An 18,936-nucleotide genomic window follows, 5' to 3' on the forward strand; every position below is an offset into this window, starting at 1 on the left:
CAAGGCTTGAAGATTTGTTTAAGCATCAATAAACTTGAAAAGGTCCTGATGGGCTGCTTGTAGTGTTAATAATGCTTCATAATTGCTTGCTCTAAGCTGTGAGGATAATACTGAAACAGGATGGGAATCTTAGATCCAATAATAATGTGAGAAAATCAAAGATATATGGCAGGAACAGTAAGGAAAAATAATTTTTTAAGTTGGTAAATTAGCAACTCTTTTCGCTTGAATCTAGGTGATCTCTTTCCTTTAGAAGATTGGCAAATGAATACTTTACTGGAACTGGTTGATATCTGTCTTTTCTTACAAATCTATAAAGAAATGCTCATAAATGGATTTAAGAGCTAAGCTCTTCAGAGAGACTGAGAACAGCAAAAAATTAGGCCCATTTTAGCACAGCTGACAGCAGCAGTCTTGGTCATCACTGCATGCAGCATCATTGATTTTTAGCTCTGATCATCCCCTTACCCTCTCTTCTTAAAACAAAAACAAAACTGAACAGACAAAAACAGCATAAGAGAAAAAAAAACTATGCAAAGGAGAACTTGTAAAATGAAGAACATTTGGATTTTCTTGGGCAGACAAGATGTACTCTGCAAAATAAAATTTTTCAATAGTAAATGTTCTCTTAATTTTTTTGTAAGCATAAAGCAAGATGTCTCTAGAGCTGGACATGTACATTATTCCCTTTTGAGGAAGAATTGTATAACATGGAAACAAAAATTATTGTAACACAGTGGCTTCTGACTGGACTGGTCCTCATAACTGGGGTATTCTGTTGAAGATGGCTGATGACTGAGTCAGGAAACAGTAATCTCCTCAGTAGCCAATAAGATATACTGAAAGGCTCTACTGAAGGGCTCTGTCCTTTTCTCTTTTGAACCTATAACTTTGAGACCCAAGCACCTCTTTCCTAGACTTTGGAAAGGTTGAGAGGGAATTCCTCTCTCCGTTTTTGAAGCACATGGCAGTAATACTTTATACTTGCTTAAGTGTATCAGAAATTGTTCCTCAAGCTCTTGGCTGTCTGTTTTATTTTGTGTTTCTTTCCCTGTACCCAAGTCTCTAAACATTACCATAAAAAAGAGCATTTTTTTAGACCTAGTTGAAACCTCAAGAGTTCCAGAAATCAGAAGACGCTGTCAGTTCTAGCTGTCCAGCTTCCTAAAACTTCACCACTTCTAGGAGATGACTTTCCAATAAGTTCATGCTGAACCATAAAGAGCCATTCTTAGCTTGGTCTAGAATTTCAGCAGTCTCACAAAATATTTTTACAGAGATTATAAAGATGGTGATAATGGATTCCTTTTATGCTTTATGTATTAATTAATATGTACTTTAATGCATCATTTCAGTTTTAAGCATTTCTCTTATGGAAGAAAAAATAAATAGCCTGTCCTCTGCCTGGTAGTTGCACCTATTAAGTACCTATAACTGTTAATCCTTTTCTGTGAGACCTAGATGTGAGTTATATCTAAAGCTTTATTTTTAGATATTTTCTTCAGAAGTCTACTATAGGGAGGAACATAACAAGCCAGACAGAATAAGGAATCTTAACTCTCCTCTTTGTTGTCAGGTCAGCTCCAGGAAGATTTCATTCTGGAGTCTGAGCAGAAGTCCTTTGTGGAACAGGGTCCTCTATGGCATGGGGTACACAGAAAACTCAACTTACAATGAAAAAAATAAAATTAAACATGTATAATAAGATGACTGGTGATTATCTTAGTGACATGATTTTTAAAAGCATTTAAATATTTAAATATGAAGTTATAAATTACATTCATCCATTATTTCTTGGTCATGTTCACTTTTCTATGAAGTCAAAATCAGGATTTGATTGACATTTTAGTGAGGAATCTCCCTGTCAACTAACTGCAAAATCTTTTAAAATTTCTCCCCTCTGGACAGTTATATCTGATGTATATTCCTCCTGATGAGAATCCATAGAAGCACCTGTATTTCCTTTAGAAGTTTAGATGGGATCTCATAAACTTACTCTTCTGGTACTTCAAGATGGTGTGAAAACTTCCCTAAGAGTTGTTCGACACGTGTGTAGTTGCTAAGCGGTGTGGCCGTTTTCTGTCTCAGTCAGGGTTACAATGAGAGAAGAAGGCAATGTTACAATTACAAAAAACAGCGGCCGGCCTGCAAAGGGAGGAATCAGCAGCCCCCGCCCCCTACGTCCGGCGATTGGCTGGTTTCTGCTCATCATTTCCCTGCTAGGAAAAGGGAAGGGCTAGTGACGTTCTGGAGCCCAGCTGCAGCTTCTGCCACCTCAGTCTCACAAGGTGTTTAATGTGAAACGAAAGGAGAGCATGAGTGAGGCAGGCGCGGAGCTATAGGGAACGCCCCGGGACCCAGAGCTGAGCTAGGGCTCCAGTGGAAACCTCCGACCTCTTCACTAGCATGAGAGGAACACCCGCCGCCACCGCCGCCGTCGTCGTAGCAGCAGCCACTGCCACTGCCACTGTCTTCTGTGTCCCTGATCTCCTGTGATCAGAGCTCCAGGCTTCCTTCTCATTTTATAGATTTTCATCCTACCCCCTACACACCAAACGGAATCTTTATGCAAAACGAAGGTGTAAAAGGGGGGAAAAAAGGATTTCCCTGGGCTGGCAAGATGCGCTCCATTAGGAAGAGGTGGACTATCTGCACGATAAGTATCCTCCTGATCGTTTATAAGACAAAAGAAATAGCAAGAACTGAGGAGCATCAGGAAACGCAACTCATAGGGTAAATGCAAAGTGTGGGTCTAACAAAAGCGGTAGAAGACATGATAATGTAGATGAAGGAACTGCTGGAGAGAGGGGTGTGTGTGTATGTTTGTGTGCTTTGTTTAGCCTCTTAAATAAAATAGGCTCCTACTCAAATGTGTGTTTCCCCAACCCCCAATCCTTTTCTGTAGTAGTTCAGCTGTGTATGTGCGGTCTTGAAGCCTAAAGAAGTCAAAGGAGAAGTAACTACTCATATGTAAACAAGGAGTTAGTGGAGGGACTCCTTTTTAATCTCCGAGGTAGAATTCAAGTGAGGTCTTTATTTACCTTGCCCTCTTGATACACAAAATAGTTGACGAGCTTTCAAACTCAAAAAAGTATAAACTACCTTTCCCCTCTCTCCTTCCTCCCTTCATTCTTCCTAAATATCTGTCTACCATAATTTCTAACTGCTTACAGCTAGTATCTCAGTTTTTATTTACATTTTGTTTTGAAAGAAGCTAAAGATTTTGACATCTTGGTAGCAGCTTTAAGAACTAGATTACAGAGCGCTACAAAATAACATTTTTTTTTTCAGTTCAATTTCTTCATTTCATTCAGATGGGCAAATGGATTAAGAACATCCCAAGGTCTCTGATTATCTTGTATCGCCCTTCCTTCCTCACCGTTTTTTTATGACTTCGAAGTTTACCCAGGAGATTACTGCAACTTTACTTCTATTGTAGCATGCACACTTTTTGCGAGGGTGTAAAGACGGTTAAAAATTCATTTTTGGAAACAGGTCTCCCTCCTGAGACAACTAACCTCAGAAACTCCTTGTTAGTGGACATCTCTGCTAGTTTCTTTATTCTTTAGCTTTTACTCAGAGTGAAATCCACTTAAACCCAGGCTTTGCATGCCCCTGTTAAAGAGTGCTCCCCCCCCCCTCCCCAACATACACTCCAAACTTCGTGCACTTCATTCCCAGGCATAGGCAACCGCTCCCTAAGGACTAATAATCTAAGTTAAGAGGATGACTAGGGGAGAGGGAATTTTTCATCTAGGTAGACATTGCTAGCCTAAGAGGAAGTCAGTGTATTAGAAATGTAGCTTGGGGGAAGAGGAAGGTTTGAAAGGCTTGGTTATCAAAAATGCGTAAAAGATAGATGGGGCGGGGAGGGGGAGGGGAGTGATGGTCTAAGAGTATATGTATGGGGGGGGGGGGGGGAGAGAAAACCGGACACAGCATTTGACAAAGAGGACGTTTTTGGTGAAGGAGGGGTTGTGGTGGTGGTGGAGACTGTGGGCGGAGAGTATGGGGTAAACCCTGCAGACCTATCTCTCTATCAAACAAAGGGGGTCTCTGGCAAATTGATGGATGAAAATGAGGGGATTTCCATAGATGGAGAGAGGATCTCTCTTTCTCCCTGGGAACCTCGAATGGTAAGCCATTTCCAGAAGTCAAGCTTTTGTAAGTGGAAATAACAGCGAAATGTCTTCAGTACTAGAGGGGCGTGTGGTCAAACTGGCTCTCTCCACAGGGGAGATAGGGTGGGAGGGGCGCGTCTGGAGACGGAGGCAGATACAGCGTGTGCTTAAAGCTCTTTGCTTTGCTTGCCTAGAGCGTGTTATCTCGGCGGACTAAGACCGGTGCCTCACCTACTCCTTCCTGGGGTGCTGCCGGCATGCTCTTCTCTTTCATCCGCAGTTAAGAAGCTTCGTTACTTGAGGCTGCAGTCCCGAGCCGGAGGAAGAACGTAGGCGGGCCCTTGTTGCAGCTGAGGGTGCTGAGCTGTGCACCCTCGAGAGCCTGAGCTGCGGTTTCCCTTCGGTGTTATCTGAAAAAGCGCGGAGTTGCAGAGCTGTATAGCTTGCCTGTAACCAGTATCTCTCGGAAAAGGGACTTGTGTGGCTTGGATAAAACAATGCATGCTCCTCCTTTATATTACTGTTTTGTGTGGCGAGCCCATCGGAGCCTCCCCTCTTCCGCCCTCAGCTTTCTGCCTGCTGCCCCCAGCCGCCTCTCCCCCCTCCCCCCACCCCATTGATTCTTCTTTGGGTGTCAGGGTTAGCTTTGCGGTCACTAACTGGTGATAGATAACCTATTTTGCCTTTGGCTTCTCCCATTCTTCCAGAAATGAAACTTGGTGTGATGTAGAGTGAATCCTGGGAAGAGCCTTGGGGCTTCTCCTAAATCTCAGCATAGCCACAACTAATAGAATTGCTAGTATAAGGCTTTAATAAATGCAGTTCTTTAATGACAGGTTTTCCTCTACCTTCTCCTCCCAAAACTTCCCCTGAAGCCCTAAAGCATCCAGAGTTGTTTGTTTCACATTGATCAGGTAGAGAAGCCCAGTTCTGTGTCCAGACCAATATTAAAAATCTGAGTTAAGCAACAGACTCAGTCGCTGGCCTTTGGGGGGCACTACATGCATTGCAGGTGGGCAGTGAGGTATGTCTGAGAGCCATCTACAGCTTAGAGCTGAGGTTTAGAGTTGGAAGAGACCCTAGACAATATAATTATATATTAGTTTCTGGAAAGTTCCAGTGTCCTTTCTCTAAAGCTTTTTCCCTTTTCTGGGAGGGCCTGGAATTTCAGCTTAGAGTCAGTAGTAACACCTTGAAACATTAGTTTCCAAATATATTAAAGAAGCAATAGCTGGGAAAGGAGAGAAATAATGAGAACAGCTGTGCTTAATACAACTTTTACCATTACTCTCCCAATATGCCTTCCTTGAGGGTAAGTGGAATCCTTGTGAGGATTGGTTGAAGAAAATGAGAAAGTTTGGCCTGAAGCAGAGAATCCTGGGGAGACACTCACCTTCATTTATTTGAAGAATTGTCCGTTATATGAAAGAGGAATTAGACTTTTATTATTTTGGTTGGTTGTTTAACTCTAGAGGTCAGGGCTAGTAAAAGTTGAACAGAAGCACATTGAGGCTTAATTTTAGGGAAAAACTCTCAGCCCTTCCTAGCAATGAAAACTAATAAAAAATGGAGTAGGATTCCTTGGGAACTAGTGCTTTCCCTCTCAGTGAGTCTTCAAGAAGAGACTGTCTAACATTTGTCAAGTATGTTTTAGAAAGAATGGGAGAAGAGAGGAAGTTTAATTCTTAGACTACAGGTTTGACTAGACTGCTACAGAGATTTTTTTTTCCAACTCTGAAATTTGGTGATTCTCTGAACAGCAGCTGCTAAACCAAGACTATTATGACCAATGGGAAATTTCAGTTATTCTAAACATAAACAAAGCCATGTAATATGGAGAAATACAGCTAGATTTGCTGGGTTCAAATCCCAGCTCTATCACTCTCTACTATATCACCTTGCTTGTCATCTATAAAATGAGAGTAGTTGGATTAGTTTGATCTCTTAGATCTCTTCTGGCTCTGCATCCCTGATTCTTTGACTTCTTGTTGAGACTTCTGCCAGAATGCTCTTTGAGTTGACTGATTTCCATTAACTGGTAACCATTTGAGAAGATGTAACCTATTTCATTGACTTTGTTGACTGGCCAAAGTCTTTATGAGATGATTTTTCTAATACTATATTTATCGGCAACATTCATTGTTGTGCTCTATTATTCATGTTTAGAAGGGAAGTTAACAAATAATGAAGATAAATACTGTAGATAGTTAAATTAATGGAAATATGGTATATGTTACTTACACATTTGTTGATAGTAACTATGTTTTCTTTCTGCCTTTATAAGCTATCTTGACTTCTTTGTAAGATACTCTTTTCTTTAGGATAGGAACTGGGATATAGATTAGAACTATGAGTAAGTTGCTATAAGGAAATTTTTTCGACCAATGCATATCAGTATCTTCTGATAGTTGCAAAAGGAAGGCATAGATTGTTGCTTAGAATGCACAGGATCACACAGACAGTATATATCTGGAGGGATTTGCATAATGATCTTCCTGTTTTGTTTTTTTTTGAGGCTATCCCTTTGTCCAGTATGCCATCTTATAGTTACTTTAAGACATTTTCTCTCATGTTCAGCTAAGTTAGCTAAAAAAAGTATGTGTGTATGTGTGTTTGTGTAACTTACGTTACATATACCATTAGCATTAGTATATGCATTCTCCATTTATGTAGTGTTCTTCCTATACCCCAAAAGTTAGTTCAGTGCTATTTCTAGTTGAATCCTATTGTTGAATTTCAGGAAATCCAAACTTTAGTTCTCTAATTTGGTTTACATAGTACATACATAGTATACGCCCATATACACATATACATACATGCATACATTCTATATATGTGTATATATATACATATTCTCTACATATGCATATATACATAAAGTTCTCCTAATTACTATTAGAGTTCTTATGAAAGTAAAATGAAATCCTTTACTGTCATATGCCACTGTTTCAACATTATATAATGATAAGGCTAAACAGTTTGATCTTTCTGTGTGATGAACAGACTTACATGATCATTTGTAGAATTTACACCAAGTATCAAAACTTATCATTGTGCAGAAAAAGTTTTGTAGTAGATTTTATTGCACAACATTTGGGATAAAATGATATTAGAAAGCATGAGTAAAATTGTGTTATTGCATTATATTTGGAATATATTGCAAACTTTGTCAAATAAATTGTGAAGATGCATGAGAAGCATTTCAAAGAGTAAATATTATTTTTATATACTAGTAATATAATTAATGACTAGCTCCAGTTACCAGTGCCATACAGAGGATAAGTTTAATGAATTATTCTTAGCTTAGTATAAGGGAAGATTCCTTCCAGTATAATTTATACTTTTTTTGATGTATTTTGCTAATTTTCCTTGAGGCACGTGTATTGCATCATATGGTAGGATAGGCTTTTGAGAGAATTCTATTCCCTGAAGTTGTTTGCAAATTTTGTTTTATCTGGATAGAAGAAAATAAGATTGGTATTATTGTACAAAGCATAGACTGGAAGGAAAATACTTTTTAATAAGGCAGGATGTTACCATAGTCATGAGTTAAATACTCAGAGGAGCTATTGAAATTTGTAGAGAAAAAGTCAGCCTCAAATAGTACACTCCTGTTTCAGACCTCATTGCTTTTAGTGACTAGAAGGTAGTTGAGGAAGTTTGTTTAATTTAAACTAACAATGCCTTCTGTCATGGTTGTGGTTCAGAAGGTAGCCACTCCTATAAAATTTAAGCAAAGTGCATGTCATATTGTTAGTTCACTGATCTAGGCATATTTCAAAATTTCCATGAGCAAAATATGAAATAAACAGGCATTGATTAAGTGCCCACTCTCTGCCAAGTTTTGTGGAAGGTGTTAGGGATACAGTAACAAGAGTCCTTCTCTCAAGATTACATTCTATTGAGGGAATTAACATTCATAAATGAACATGAAGCATAGTACACTGGACTGGTGGTGTAATGGATAGAGTTCTGAGTATGGGGTTAGAAAGACCTGGGTTCATATTTGACCTGAGACACTAAACTGGCCATTTCCCCCTTGGCAAGTCACTTAACTTCTGTCAATCTCAGTTTTCTCTAAATGGGAATAATAACAGTCCTTAATTCACTGGACTATTCTGAAGATCAAGGGACATACTGTAAAACACAGTGCCTGGTACACAGTATGTGTTATATCAGTGTTTATTCCCTTCCCCTTCCTTCTGTATAAATTGCATACAAAATAAACACAATACAATCTTTTGGGGAAAATTATACTAGCAACTGAGCTAAATATGATAATGGATCAATAGCTCCTCACATTCTTTTAAAAATATTTCTCATTTTAAAAATCTGTATTTCAGCATACTCTGTGTATTAAATATATCACACCAGGTGATCCCAGGTCATCAATTATTCTGCACATGTATGTCTCATATTCAATTTTTACTTTTTCACAGAGTCATGATGAATGTAGTGATAACAAAACATGCATTTTTATCATTCTAAATACTTTACAAACACATTATTTAATGTGAGACAGTTTCCACTTAGGGAAAGATGCTGCTGCTGACCTACTGTTAGGACAACATGTGCTTTTGTGTTGCTTTTCCAAGACGGATAACATATTTGCACTTAACCATTCATAGTCTCAAAAAACAGCTACTAAAGTTCAAATGTTCTTTTCTATCTCTCTATATTTTCATTTGTGGACACCTACAATCATTAGGCTTAGAAGATAAAAATTGACTTCACTGCCACTGAATGCTAAATTATACCTTATGTTCCCTTCTCTCTCAAGCAACCTTTGTAAGATGATTATTATTAGCCATGTATGGGCTTGTTAATGTATCATTTTCATCAGTAAAGATATTTTAGGATATTAATTTTAAAAGAACTCTAAATTTGGGAGGGGGCGTTGACTGCAGATTTTCATTTGCACTGCTTCAAATTCTAACTACATCATTTTAAAAGAATGCAAAACAAAATACAGTACTGTAAGCCTCCAATTACAGAATTCATCCAGCAGCTGTTGCCCAGGCAGAATTTCCATTGATAGTGGAAGAGGTTTGCCTGCATAATAACTAGAGAATGACTAGAAGATTGTGTAAAGATCTTTCTTATATTTCAAAAGGGTTTTGAAAATCCTAAACATTTTTTAAAAGTCAATAAAATACGTCAGGGAATAACTGTATATTTTGGAGAAAGTTTTTGGTTGCTCATTGTCTCATCATTAGCAGCTGCATTTTTAATGTCTCAGGCCATATAAACAATAAGAAAACATCTGAGCATACGACTGATTCATTTTAGTTTCCTAAGGATTGATTCTTTAGTACTTTAGAACTGAAGATGTGAACTGTTAGGGGGCAGCTCCCACCTACTCAGTTCAGGACCAACCTTCTCATTGTGTTGATCTTTTGAGGACTGAGTGCAAAACAATTAACTCTGCAATTAGCTTGAAAAGAGGAAGAAACTGTATATACATTTTTGTGGTCTGAAGAGAGAAGAGTATAGGCATTTCAATAGATGACTCTTAAGAATTATGACCTTTCCTCAAGTAAACATGGTTTTATTCCAAAAAGCACCCACTGGAGCTGTTCTCCAGGTACCACTTTCAGATTTGCAGGTTGGGTGCTTATTGGGGTGATTTCTTCAGGTTCCAGGTGGCCTTACTAAAACTATGTAGCTCATGAACTTCCACAACTGTTAAGGATCAACCAGTGGATACAACTGACTCTTAGCAAAGGCTTCTAACATTATGGCAAAGTAAAAACAGTGACTACAACTCATTCCTCCCATAAACCCAGGGAGTACTACAAATACACATAGCATCTGGGGGAACAGTGGGCTTTCACTTAAAGAGTACAGTAGTGGTACATACATATAGGATACATGTGAATCAAATCAGCCCACAACTGATACTGCAGGGACTGTCAGGAGGCTAATTGTTGTATCTTTGTGTGTATGTATACTCTGAAATCAATAAGGGGTACTCTGAAATCAGTATTGGGTCTCCTACTAGTTGAGTAGTTCCCCTTCAAAGCTACTTATTCAGCAAGGAGGATGGTGTTAGAGAGAATTCCTTCTGGTCCCCACCCTCACAGTTTACTTGAAATCTGTGCTACTTAGGAACTCTAAAAATTCGTCGAGGAGCTAGTTGTTTAAATATTCCAGTGGCTTGTCAAATTTATTTGCATATTTGACTTAACTGGCTAGATGTCCACACCTCATAAAGAGAGTACTTTTTATGATTTACCAACCAAAGTGATTAGGGTATAAGAAAGAGGGAAGCCATATCCTTCCTCTCTTATATATGAATTTATATTCTGCTATAGTTATCTCCCACTTTTACCATTCCTTCCCCTCTAGCCTATCCCTAATAAATACAATAGGATGAGTTTTATTGGGGTCACATTTGCTGGTGTATCTATTTTATCATATATTCAGATTAGATTATTTTGGAATGCTTCTGAAAATTTTTGAGTTTTCCAACTTAAAAAAAATTATTTTCTGTGTTACATTTCAGAGATGATGAGCTGTGTTCCAATAGACCACTGATCAATAATTCTAATAAAATCATTCGAAAAGGTGGATCTTCAATCTTTCAGCACTCTGTAGAAGGTTGGAAAATCAATTCCTCTTTGGTTTTGGAGATAAGGTAAGTAAGATAGCACATTTCATATAATTCTTTGTTGTTAGCAAACACATCTAGACCTTTAGATTAATAATTTAAAATTTATATTTTAGTAAAATACTCTATTAGATATATGCCTATTGAATGCACAAGGCTTATAAAAGTCAAATTATTATGTCATCTGTATGTTAAGGAATGATTGATATGTAGGTTTTAAAAAAAAAAACCCTTACCAGTCTTCTGCCTTGGAATTATATTCCAAGGCAGAAGACTGGTAAGGGTTAGGCAATGGGAGTTAAGTGACTTGCCCAGGGTCACACAGCTAGGAAGTGTCTGAGGTCAGATTTGAACCTAGGATCTCCTATCTCTAGGCCTGATACTCAATCCACTGAGTTACCCAGCTGCCCCCTAATATGTAGGTTTTAATGTGATATGTTCCTCATAAGAAAAGACTAAAATTAAAATCTCAATTGCTTTCAGATATTCCATATAGTTTTCTTTTAGTAGTTGTTAATTCAGAATGAATATCCATCTTCAGAACTTTCATCAACACTTTGAACTTCTCCTGTGCACTCACAGAATCCTAATTTGTATTGCAGTTGTTTTTGTCCCTGTCTTGTCTCCCTTACTGGACTATAAAATCCTTGAAGAGACAGATTAAGCATGACCATTTTTATAATTAAGAAAATTCATCTTTAGAATCCTCTATTGTTTATAAAGTGCTTTCCACACAACTCTGAAGGAATTTAAGTTAAAATTGTATTCTTTCTGAGTTAGGGACAAGGAGAATGAGGGTAAAAAGGGCCAAAGTGGATTATTTATGATTATACATTGTACAATATAGACATCATAGTAGGACTTTAATACCCATCTACTTTTTTAAGTGATCCCATTCCATTCTCTTTCCCCAACACATTGTTCACATTATTATGTCCACTCTTTCATGTATTTTTTTTGTCAATACAATTTTTGTCAATACAATGTCAATACAATTTTTAGTAATCATTTTCTGGTATTTTGCAATCCATGTTTTCTTCCTTTCTCCCTCCTAAAGAGGTTATACACATGTTATCATATCATACATATTTCCATGGTCATCATGTTGCAAAAGAAAATACATATTGCTTACACTAGAGAAAAATTCATAGGAAATAAAGTGAGCAATAGTATGCTTCAATCTGTGTTCATATTCAGCCAGTTCCTTCTATAGCAGTGGATAACCTGGTGTTGTCCTGAATCCTTGCATTGCTGATAATAGTTAAGTCATACATTGTTGTTGTTGCTTTGTACAATATTCTGATATTGCTCACTTCACTTTGCATCACTTTATATGTTTTATAGGTTTTTTTGTGATCATTTGTTTGTCTTTCACTTGTTTTCAATCTCCCTATTTACTGTCTTATTCCCTACTGCCTACAAATATGCCCTATTCTGAAGAAACCTTCACTTATCCTTCCATCCCCTCTATAATCCTATTTCTCTTTTACCTAATTAAACTCCTCATAAAGGCCATCTACAGTAAGTGCCTCCACTATTTCTCCTTCCACTTTCTTTTTCACCTCTTACAATCTGGCTTCTGATCTTTTTCCACCAACACTTCAGCCTCCTAAATGATTCATGATGTCTTATTTCCCAAATCCAGTGTTCTTTTCTTAATCCTTACCTTGACCTCACTGTAGACTTTGACACTGTGATAATGTTTTTCTTCTTTGAAACTCTCTTCTTTTTTGGTTTTCAAGATATCTCTCTCTAGTTCTCCTTCTACCTATCTGACTGCTCCTTCTTTGTCTCTTTTGCTGGAACCTCCTCTAGATCATGTCTTCTAACCATAGGTGACCCTCAGGATTTTTTTGTCCTAAGCCTTCTTTTCTTCCTCCAAACTGCTTTACTTAGTGACCTCATCATGTCCTTATGGGTTTAATTAAATTTCTATGCTGATGAGTCTCAAATTTAGCTATTCTGCCCCAGACCACCTACCAACCACTAATCTTGCATCTCTAAAAGCCTTTTAAACCTTTTGTGCTGGACATTGAGTAGACATTTTAAACTGAACTCATTGTCTTTTCTAACAAACCCTCCCTACAAAATCATGCCTAGACTGTTATAATGTAGTCCTGATTACTTCAAATCTCTGTCTTTTCCAATCTAACCTCTATTCAGCCACTAAAGAGATTTCTTGAAGTTCAGGTCATATCATGTCACTCCAAAAATACACAATAGACTGTTGGTTTCAATTGCCTCCTGCAACAAATACAAAATAACTCTGGTATTCCAAGTCTTTCATTGCCTATTTCTCTTCATCCTCTCTAGTATCATTAAGCCTTACTCCCCAACATATGTATCTACTCTTCAATCCAGTGACATTGGTTTTTCCATGAACAAGACACTGAAATTCTTGGCTCTGGGTGTTTTCTCTGGCTGTCTCCCATGCTCAAAACACTCTACCTCCTCAATTCTGCTTCCTGACTTACTTGGCTTCCTTAAATCCCAACTAAAATTCTACCTCCTATAGGAAGCCTTTCCCAAGTGTTTTATTTCTTTCCTCTGTTAATTATTTCCTATTTATTTTACATATAGCTTGCTTTGGATATATTTGTTTGCATGTTGTGTCTTCCCATTAGACTATAAGCTACTTGAGAGCAAAGACTATCTTTTGCTTCTTTTTATATTTCCAGAACTTTACACAATGTCTAACACATAGTAGGCATTTATGATGCTTATTGATTGCTTGATTGACTTGAAGTGAGATCTCATTAGGACTCTTTGCATTACCTGGCACTGCTTTTCACATACCATATGACTTCTTCTACTTAGGTAATTCAAGGTTCTGTGATTTGGCTGGTGTGTATTATATCCCTTCCATTGATAAGATCATAGGTCATAATTCCTCAATCACTTCAGTGACATTCAGGAGTCATCACCAAATGGCTAACCTGATAACTAGTCCACCCAAAGCTTAATTAGTCATTAGAACATGATAAGGTTCATCTTTACATAGTTACTTGAAAATTTCTCCAGCTTGTGGTACCTGTCAGTGCTTGCACTCCACTGGAGAACCTTCAAGATCCCTAGGTCACCTTGAGACAACAATATGACTAGAGCAAGACTTTAGGGGATAATTTCTCTAATATATTGTTAGCCTCTGTGCCTTTTTTTGGGGCCAAACACAGAACTGAATACAATAGTAAGCATTTGATTAATGTTTGTTAAATTGGATATTGCAGATTTACTTGCAATTATTTCTAAAACTTTTCCAATATATATTGTTGCTATATCAGAAAAAATAAGGGGGCTCTCAACATATTTATTTTGGTAATTGTCACAGGTAAAGATGAAACTTCTTTTTTATTTTTGGTGGCATAAACTATCAGGACTCCTATGAGAAAAAGGTTTTATAAACTTTAAAAAATTATGTAGATATGACTTCTCTTTCTTGTTGTTCTCATTATTATCTTAAGAACTTATGCATAAGGGAGTCATCAAATTCATCTTTTTTCTGTTTGCCTGGCTGTCTACTCATAAAAATGGGAGAATCTGTGTGGTAATTGGTTTGTATCTTTTTACATCTTGCCATTACAGATTGTACACTGTACATATCTATATATGTCACCAAAAAGCATTTCCTTACCCTTCTGCTAATATCAGGAAGTGGTTTAATATCATGTAAATGAAGTAGAAAACAGGCAGGAAGGTTGATTTCTCATTTGTTTTGTTCTGATTGCTAAGTCTAGATACAACTTTAGTATAAATGTGAAGTTTCAAAGATCTTATGACCCGAATTGTGATCATTTCACTACACTAACACTTATAAAAAATGCCAAGTCTGTGATGAGTAGTGCTCATACATAGTGAAGAATTTGGAGTGGGGGAATATTTATGAGTCAAGGAACAGATCTTATTTATCTTTGGCTTGAATGATCACGTGGTTGGCATAGTGCAAGTTAGTACTGTTAGAAGCTGAATGATAAGTTTAAAGCAAAATTTACTTACCTAAATTAAGAAACTAACTTTTGTCCTCAAAATCAAATAGCTATTGTTAATTTAATAAACTATCATAGATGATAATCCCTTGTTGTTGTTGTTGGTCAGTTGTTTTGACTCTTCATGACTCTATTTGAGATTTTCTTGCAAAGACAGTGGAGTGGTTTGCTATTTCCTTCTCCAGATCATTTTACAGATGAGGAAACTGAGACAAACAGGATTCAGTGACTTGCCTAGGGTCACAGCTAGAAAATATCTAAGGATAGATGAGTCTTCCTGACTCCAGGTCCAGTGATCTATCCATTTTGACATTCAGCTGCCGCAAATAATTCTTTCTGTTTGCCTGTGATATTTCACTGGTCTGATTGTTCCTGAAATTAATTCCATGCCTCAGAAATGCTGGACTCAAAATACTTCTGAGGCAGTATATTGTTGTAGAAGGAACATTTTTTCTAGAATCTGAGAATCTGAGGATCTGGGTACAAATTACACCTTTGATTTTTACTTCTTTTTAGACTTTGGCAGGTTATTTAATCAGACCTGGCTAGATCTTTGTTTTCTAATATGCAAAATAAGTATCTTATAAGGAATGTTATCTGATGCTCCTTCAGCTCTAGGATTATGATCCGATGAATAGTTTTGAATATTGCCTTTCCCACAGGAAGCTGGAGATTAAGATGTATTCACGTGTAGAGGAGGGGAGGATTTGATTCTCTCTTCCCTCAATTAATGTCAGTGGATTTAGCCACGAGAAGTATTACTATAATAAAAAGGTATTAATACTTGGTGATCCTTTTAAAGGAAGTGTGAGTACCTCTCTCTGAGTCAGAAGAGGCAGAGAGAAGTATCATATTTTGTGAAGGGATCATGGAGTATTAATACCTTGCTACCACATTATTTGTGACTAAAAAATCCCTTCTCTGCTCCACACTTAAAAATAAGATGAATGATGTATATTGTAGCATGAGAAAAGTACTTAAATACATCCTCGAATAGTGAGAAAAGTGTAAATTTGGAGCTATATAACTTGGATTTGAGTCCTGACTGCCAATTAGTAACTGTTTATTATTATTCAGTCATGTCCAACTCCTTGTGAACCCATCTGGGGTTTTCTTGGCAAAGATACTAGAGAGATTTGCTATTTTCCTCTTCAGTTCACTTTAGAAATGAGGAAACAGAGGTAAACAGGGTTAAATGACTTCCCAGGAGCACACAGTTAGTGTTTGAGGACAGATTTAAACTTGGGAAGATGAGTCTTTCTGACTCGGGGTCTTTGCACTCTATCCATTGTGCCATCTTATTGTCCTCATAAGTGTTTGGCCTCTGGTTTTCTCATTGCAAGCAGGGACAGTACTTTCACTTTACAGACTCTGAGGCTTGAATGAGATAATATATGTAAAGTACTTTGAACACCTTAGGTTTTTATGAAAATATCAGATTTTACAATTATTATTACTAGCTACATACAAGCTAGTAGGAACTTACCCAAGTTTTCTCATCTGTAACATAGGGATAAAAATATTTGTAACATATACCAGAGAAGGGTTGTAAAATTCAAATGATAAAATGCTATAATGATATCAAATGATAGAAATGCAATTATGAAGCGCTATGAAAATTAATTAGAACTGTTCCAGATGGCACGGAAGGAATTCATAGGAAAGAATCAGTGAGGGCTTTTCATCAGGAGTGAGATGATCTAAGTAACCTTTTAGGAAGATGTACCTGGGGAAGACATAGAGGATAGAATAGGAAAAGGAGATAGTAGACAGGGAGAGAAAGGCCAATTAAAAGAATATAGCAGCAATCTAGGCAAGAAGTGACAAGGGCCCACATGAGAGTTGTAGCCCTTTGAGGGGGGGCAGAGGGGATGGATAAAAAAAAAAATCTTCCAGAAGTACGGCTTTGAAAGCTAAACAGAGAAGCTTATATTTGATCTTAGAAGTTAGAGCTCAAGAAAGAAAGACTGGATATGCATGGAATATATTCCTACCTCACTTTTACTTCTTAGAAACTTTTGTTTCCTTCAAAAATAGTCAGTTGACTCCTTCTTTATGAAGCCTTTCTCAATTCCTTTTATCTGTTAACGCACTCCAAATCATCTTTGTATTTTGTATGTACTCAGTTACGTTTGTATTGTTTGAGTAAAGGTAAGCTTCTGGAGGGCAAAGGTTACCTGGTTTTTGCTTTTTATATCCCCAGTTCTTAGCACAGTGTTAGGCACTTAAATGCTTTTAAATTGATTGATTGAAGAAATGGTAAGAGCTTGAAAGAGGACAATAGCAATGAAAATGGAATGGACAGGATGGTTGTGAGATAAATTATCAAGAAAAAATCAGTAAGACATTGATTCGGTGGTGTTGGAAAGTAAAGAAAGAGAAAGATATGTGAGGAAAATACCTGGGAGAATAATTGTAATATTAACAGGAATAGGAAATTTTGGTAGAGAATCTTATCAATGATAGAGATAGATAAAGTTACAGGTTTTTAAAATGTTGAGTCTGAGAGGATAGCAAAACATAATTCCATATCCCAAACAATGATCTGTGATTACATCTTTATAGGAACTCTTTCCTCAGATGCTTTTTTATATAAGTGATTCATGAGTTGCTATAGCAAAACCAAACCAAACCAACTCCCTTGAAATCCCCCCAGACTTTCCAAAAGACCTTTAATTCAATTAAATAGATGCTGTACTTGTTAAATGCCTAGTATGCACAAGGTACTGTGGTTTCATTTGGTGGCTAAACCTCTGATGAACCTTTTCATTAATGTTGGACCTTGGCCAATAGACACAATCCATTCCTGGGTCCATACTCAAAACTTTTCTGTCCTGGGAAGCCCAACATTAGTGCTCTGTCGATGTAGCCTTCAAGAATCCAGAGCATGGATGTAACAATGAGACAGTGGTATTGGTTTTCATTGGAAAGTGGTAGGACAAACCCTGGGAGTATATAGTAGGACTTTGCAAATGTAGAACTGATATTCAAAGGAGGACAGAAATTCAAGTGATTTGCTTTATAAGTTTTAGTTGAAAGTTTTAAAAAAAGGTGAGATATTGTATGGGAAGAGTAGAGAGGACAACAACAACAAAAAAGGATTGAACCTTAGAATATGCTTATGTTAGGATGTTGAATGGGGAAGAGAAAGCATTAATGAAATCAGTTGATCAATAAGCCTTTATTAATTGTCTACTATGTGCCTTGCTAAATTCTGGGAATTCTAAGAAAGGCACAATAGTTCCTGCCTCTCAAGGATCTCATTCTAAGTGATAGAAGTTGAACCAAAATAGTAAAAAAAAAAAAAGGTACCATCAGGTATAGATAATTCAAATAGTGTATGATAGGCTCTTTATACCTAGGATACTCATAAAATTCTGGTAGATACCAATGTAGATATAGAGATAACTAAGACAAGGTCATTCTCTTCAAGAACCTTATAATGATTACTGTGCCATAAGAAATAATGAGCTGACTAATTTTTAAAAAGCATAGAAAGAACTTTACACAGGATAATGAACAGAGAAATGAGTAGAACCAAGAGAATATTATACACAGATAAAGATTTAATACTGGAAGAATAAATTGTGAATGTCACCTCCAGAGAATGAACTGAAAAATGGAAAGACACAAAAGAAAGTACATGAATGAAGAAATGAAACATGAAAAATATAATTTACATATACATATTGATCTCTTGGATGATACCTTCTAGGATGTGGGGAGGGGAGGGAGAAGGGCTGAGAAACTTGTAAATAAGTTCTAATAATTTTAAAAACAGAAAAAAAGAACCACAAAAAGTACTTTATTATGTGGTAGAAAAGAGGAAACACAAAAATAGGACATATTTGTAAAGTACTTTCTTCACAAAACTTTGTGAGATGGATATTGGTAACATTTTTATTCCTGTTTTTATATAATGAAACCAAGACTGAATCGGTTTATGCAACTTTTTCACAATTGGACTCAAACTCAAGCCTTTTAACTCCAAGTCAAAAACTCATTCCACTATGTACAAGAATAACTTCAATAAATGGTAATATATGATCAGTTATAAGCATAGTGCTTTCTTTACACATCAGTATTTGGTGAATTAAATTGAGTAGATCAGATGAGGAAGGAAAACATTACTTTTTGGTAGGAAGATCAAGGAAAATCTCAAGGAGGAAGCATCATTATTATATTTAAAACCCTTACTTTTCATCCTAGAATCAATAGTTTG

At 36.9% G+C, this 18,936-nt stretch overlaps 1 protein-coding gene across 1 annotated transcript in view; it reads left to right on the top strand.

The window, feature by feature from the left end:
• The first annotated feature begins 2,605 nt into the window (after window positions 1-2,605).
• The window catches only part of ST8SIA4 (ST8 alpha-N-acetyl-neuraminide alpha-2,8-sialyltransferase 4), a 133,795-nt gene continuing 117,464 nt past the window's right edge, over window positions 2,606-18,936 (top strand). The window contains exons 1-2 of the mRNA XM_044662588.1: window positions 2,606-2,733; window positions 10,627-10,758. Of these exons, the coding sequence (XP_044518523.1) occupies window positions 2,621-2,733; window positions 10,627-10,758 (245 nt within the window). The 5' untranslated portion in view covers window positions 2,606-2,620. The remainder of the gene's footprint in view (window positions 2,734-10,626; window positions 10,759-18,936) is intronic.

This window comes from Gracilinanus agilis, chromosome 1 (assembly GCF_016433145.1).
Source record: "Gracilinanus agilis isolate LMUSP501 chromosome 1, AgileGrace, whole genome shotgun sequence".
NCBI lineage: Eukaryota > Metazoa > Chordata > Mammalia > Didelphimorphia > Didelphidae > Gracilinanus > Gracilinanus agilis.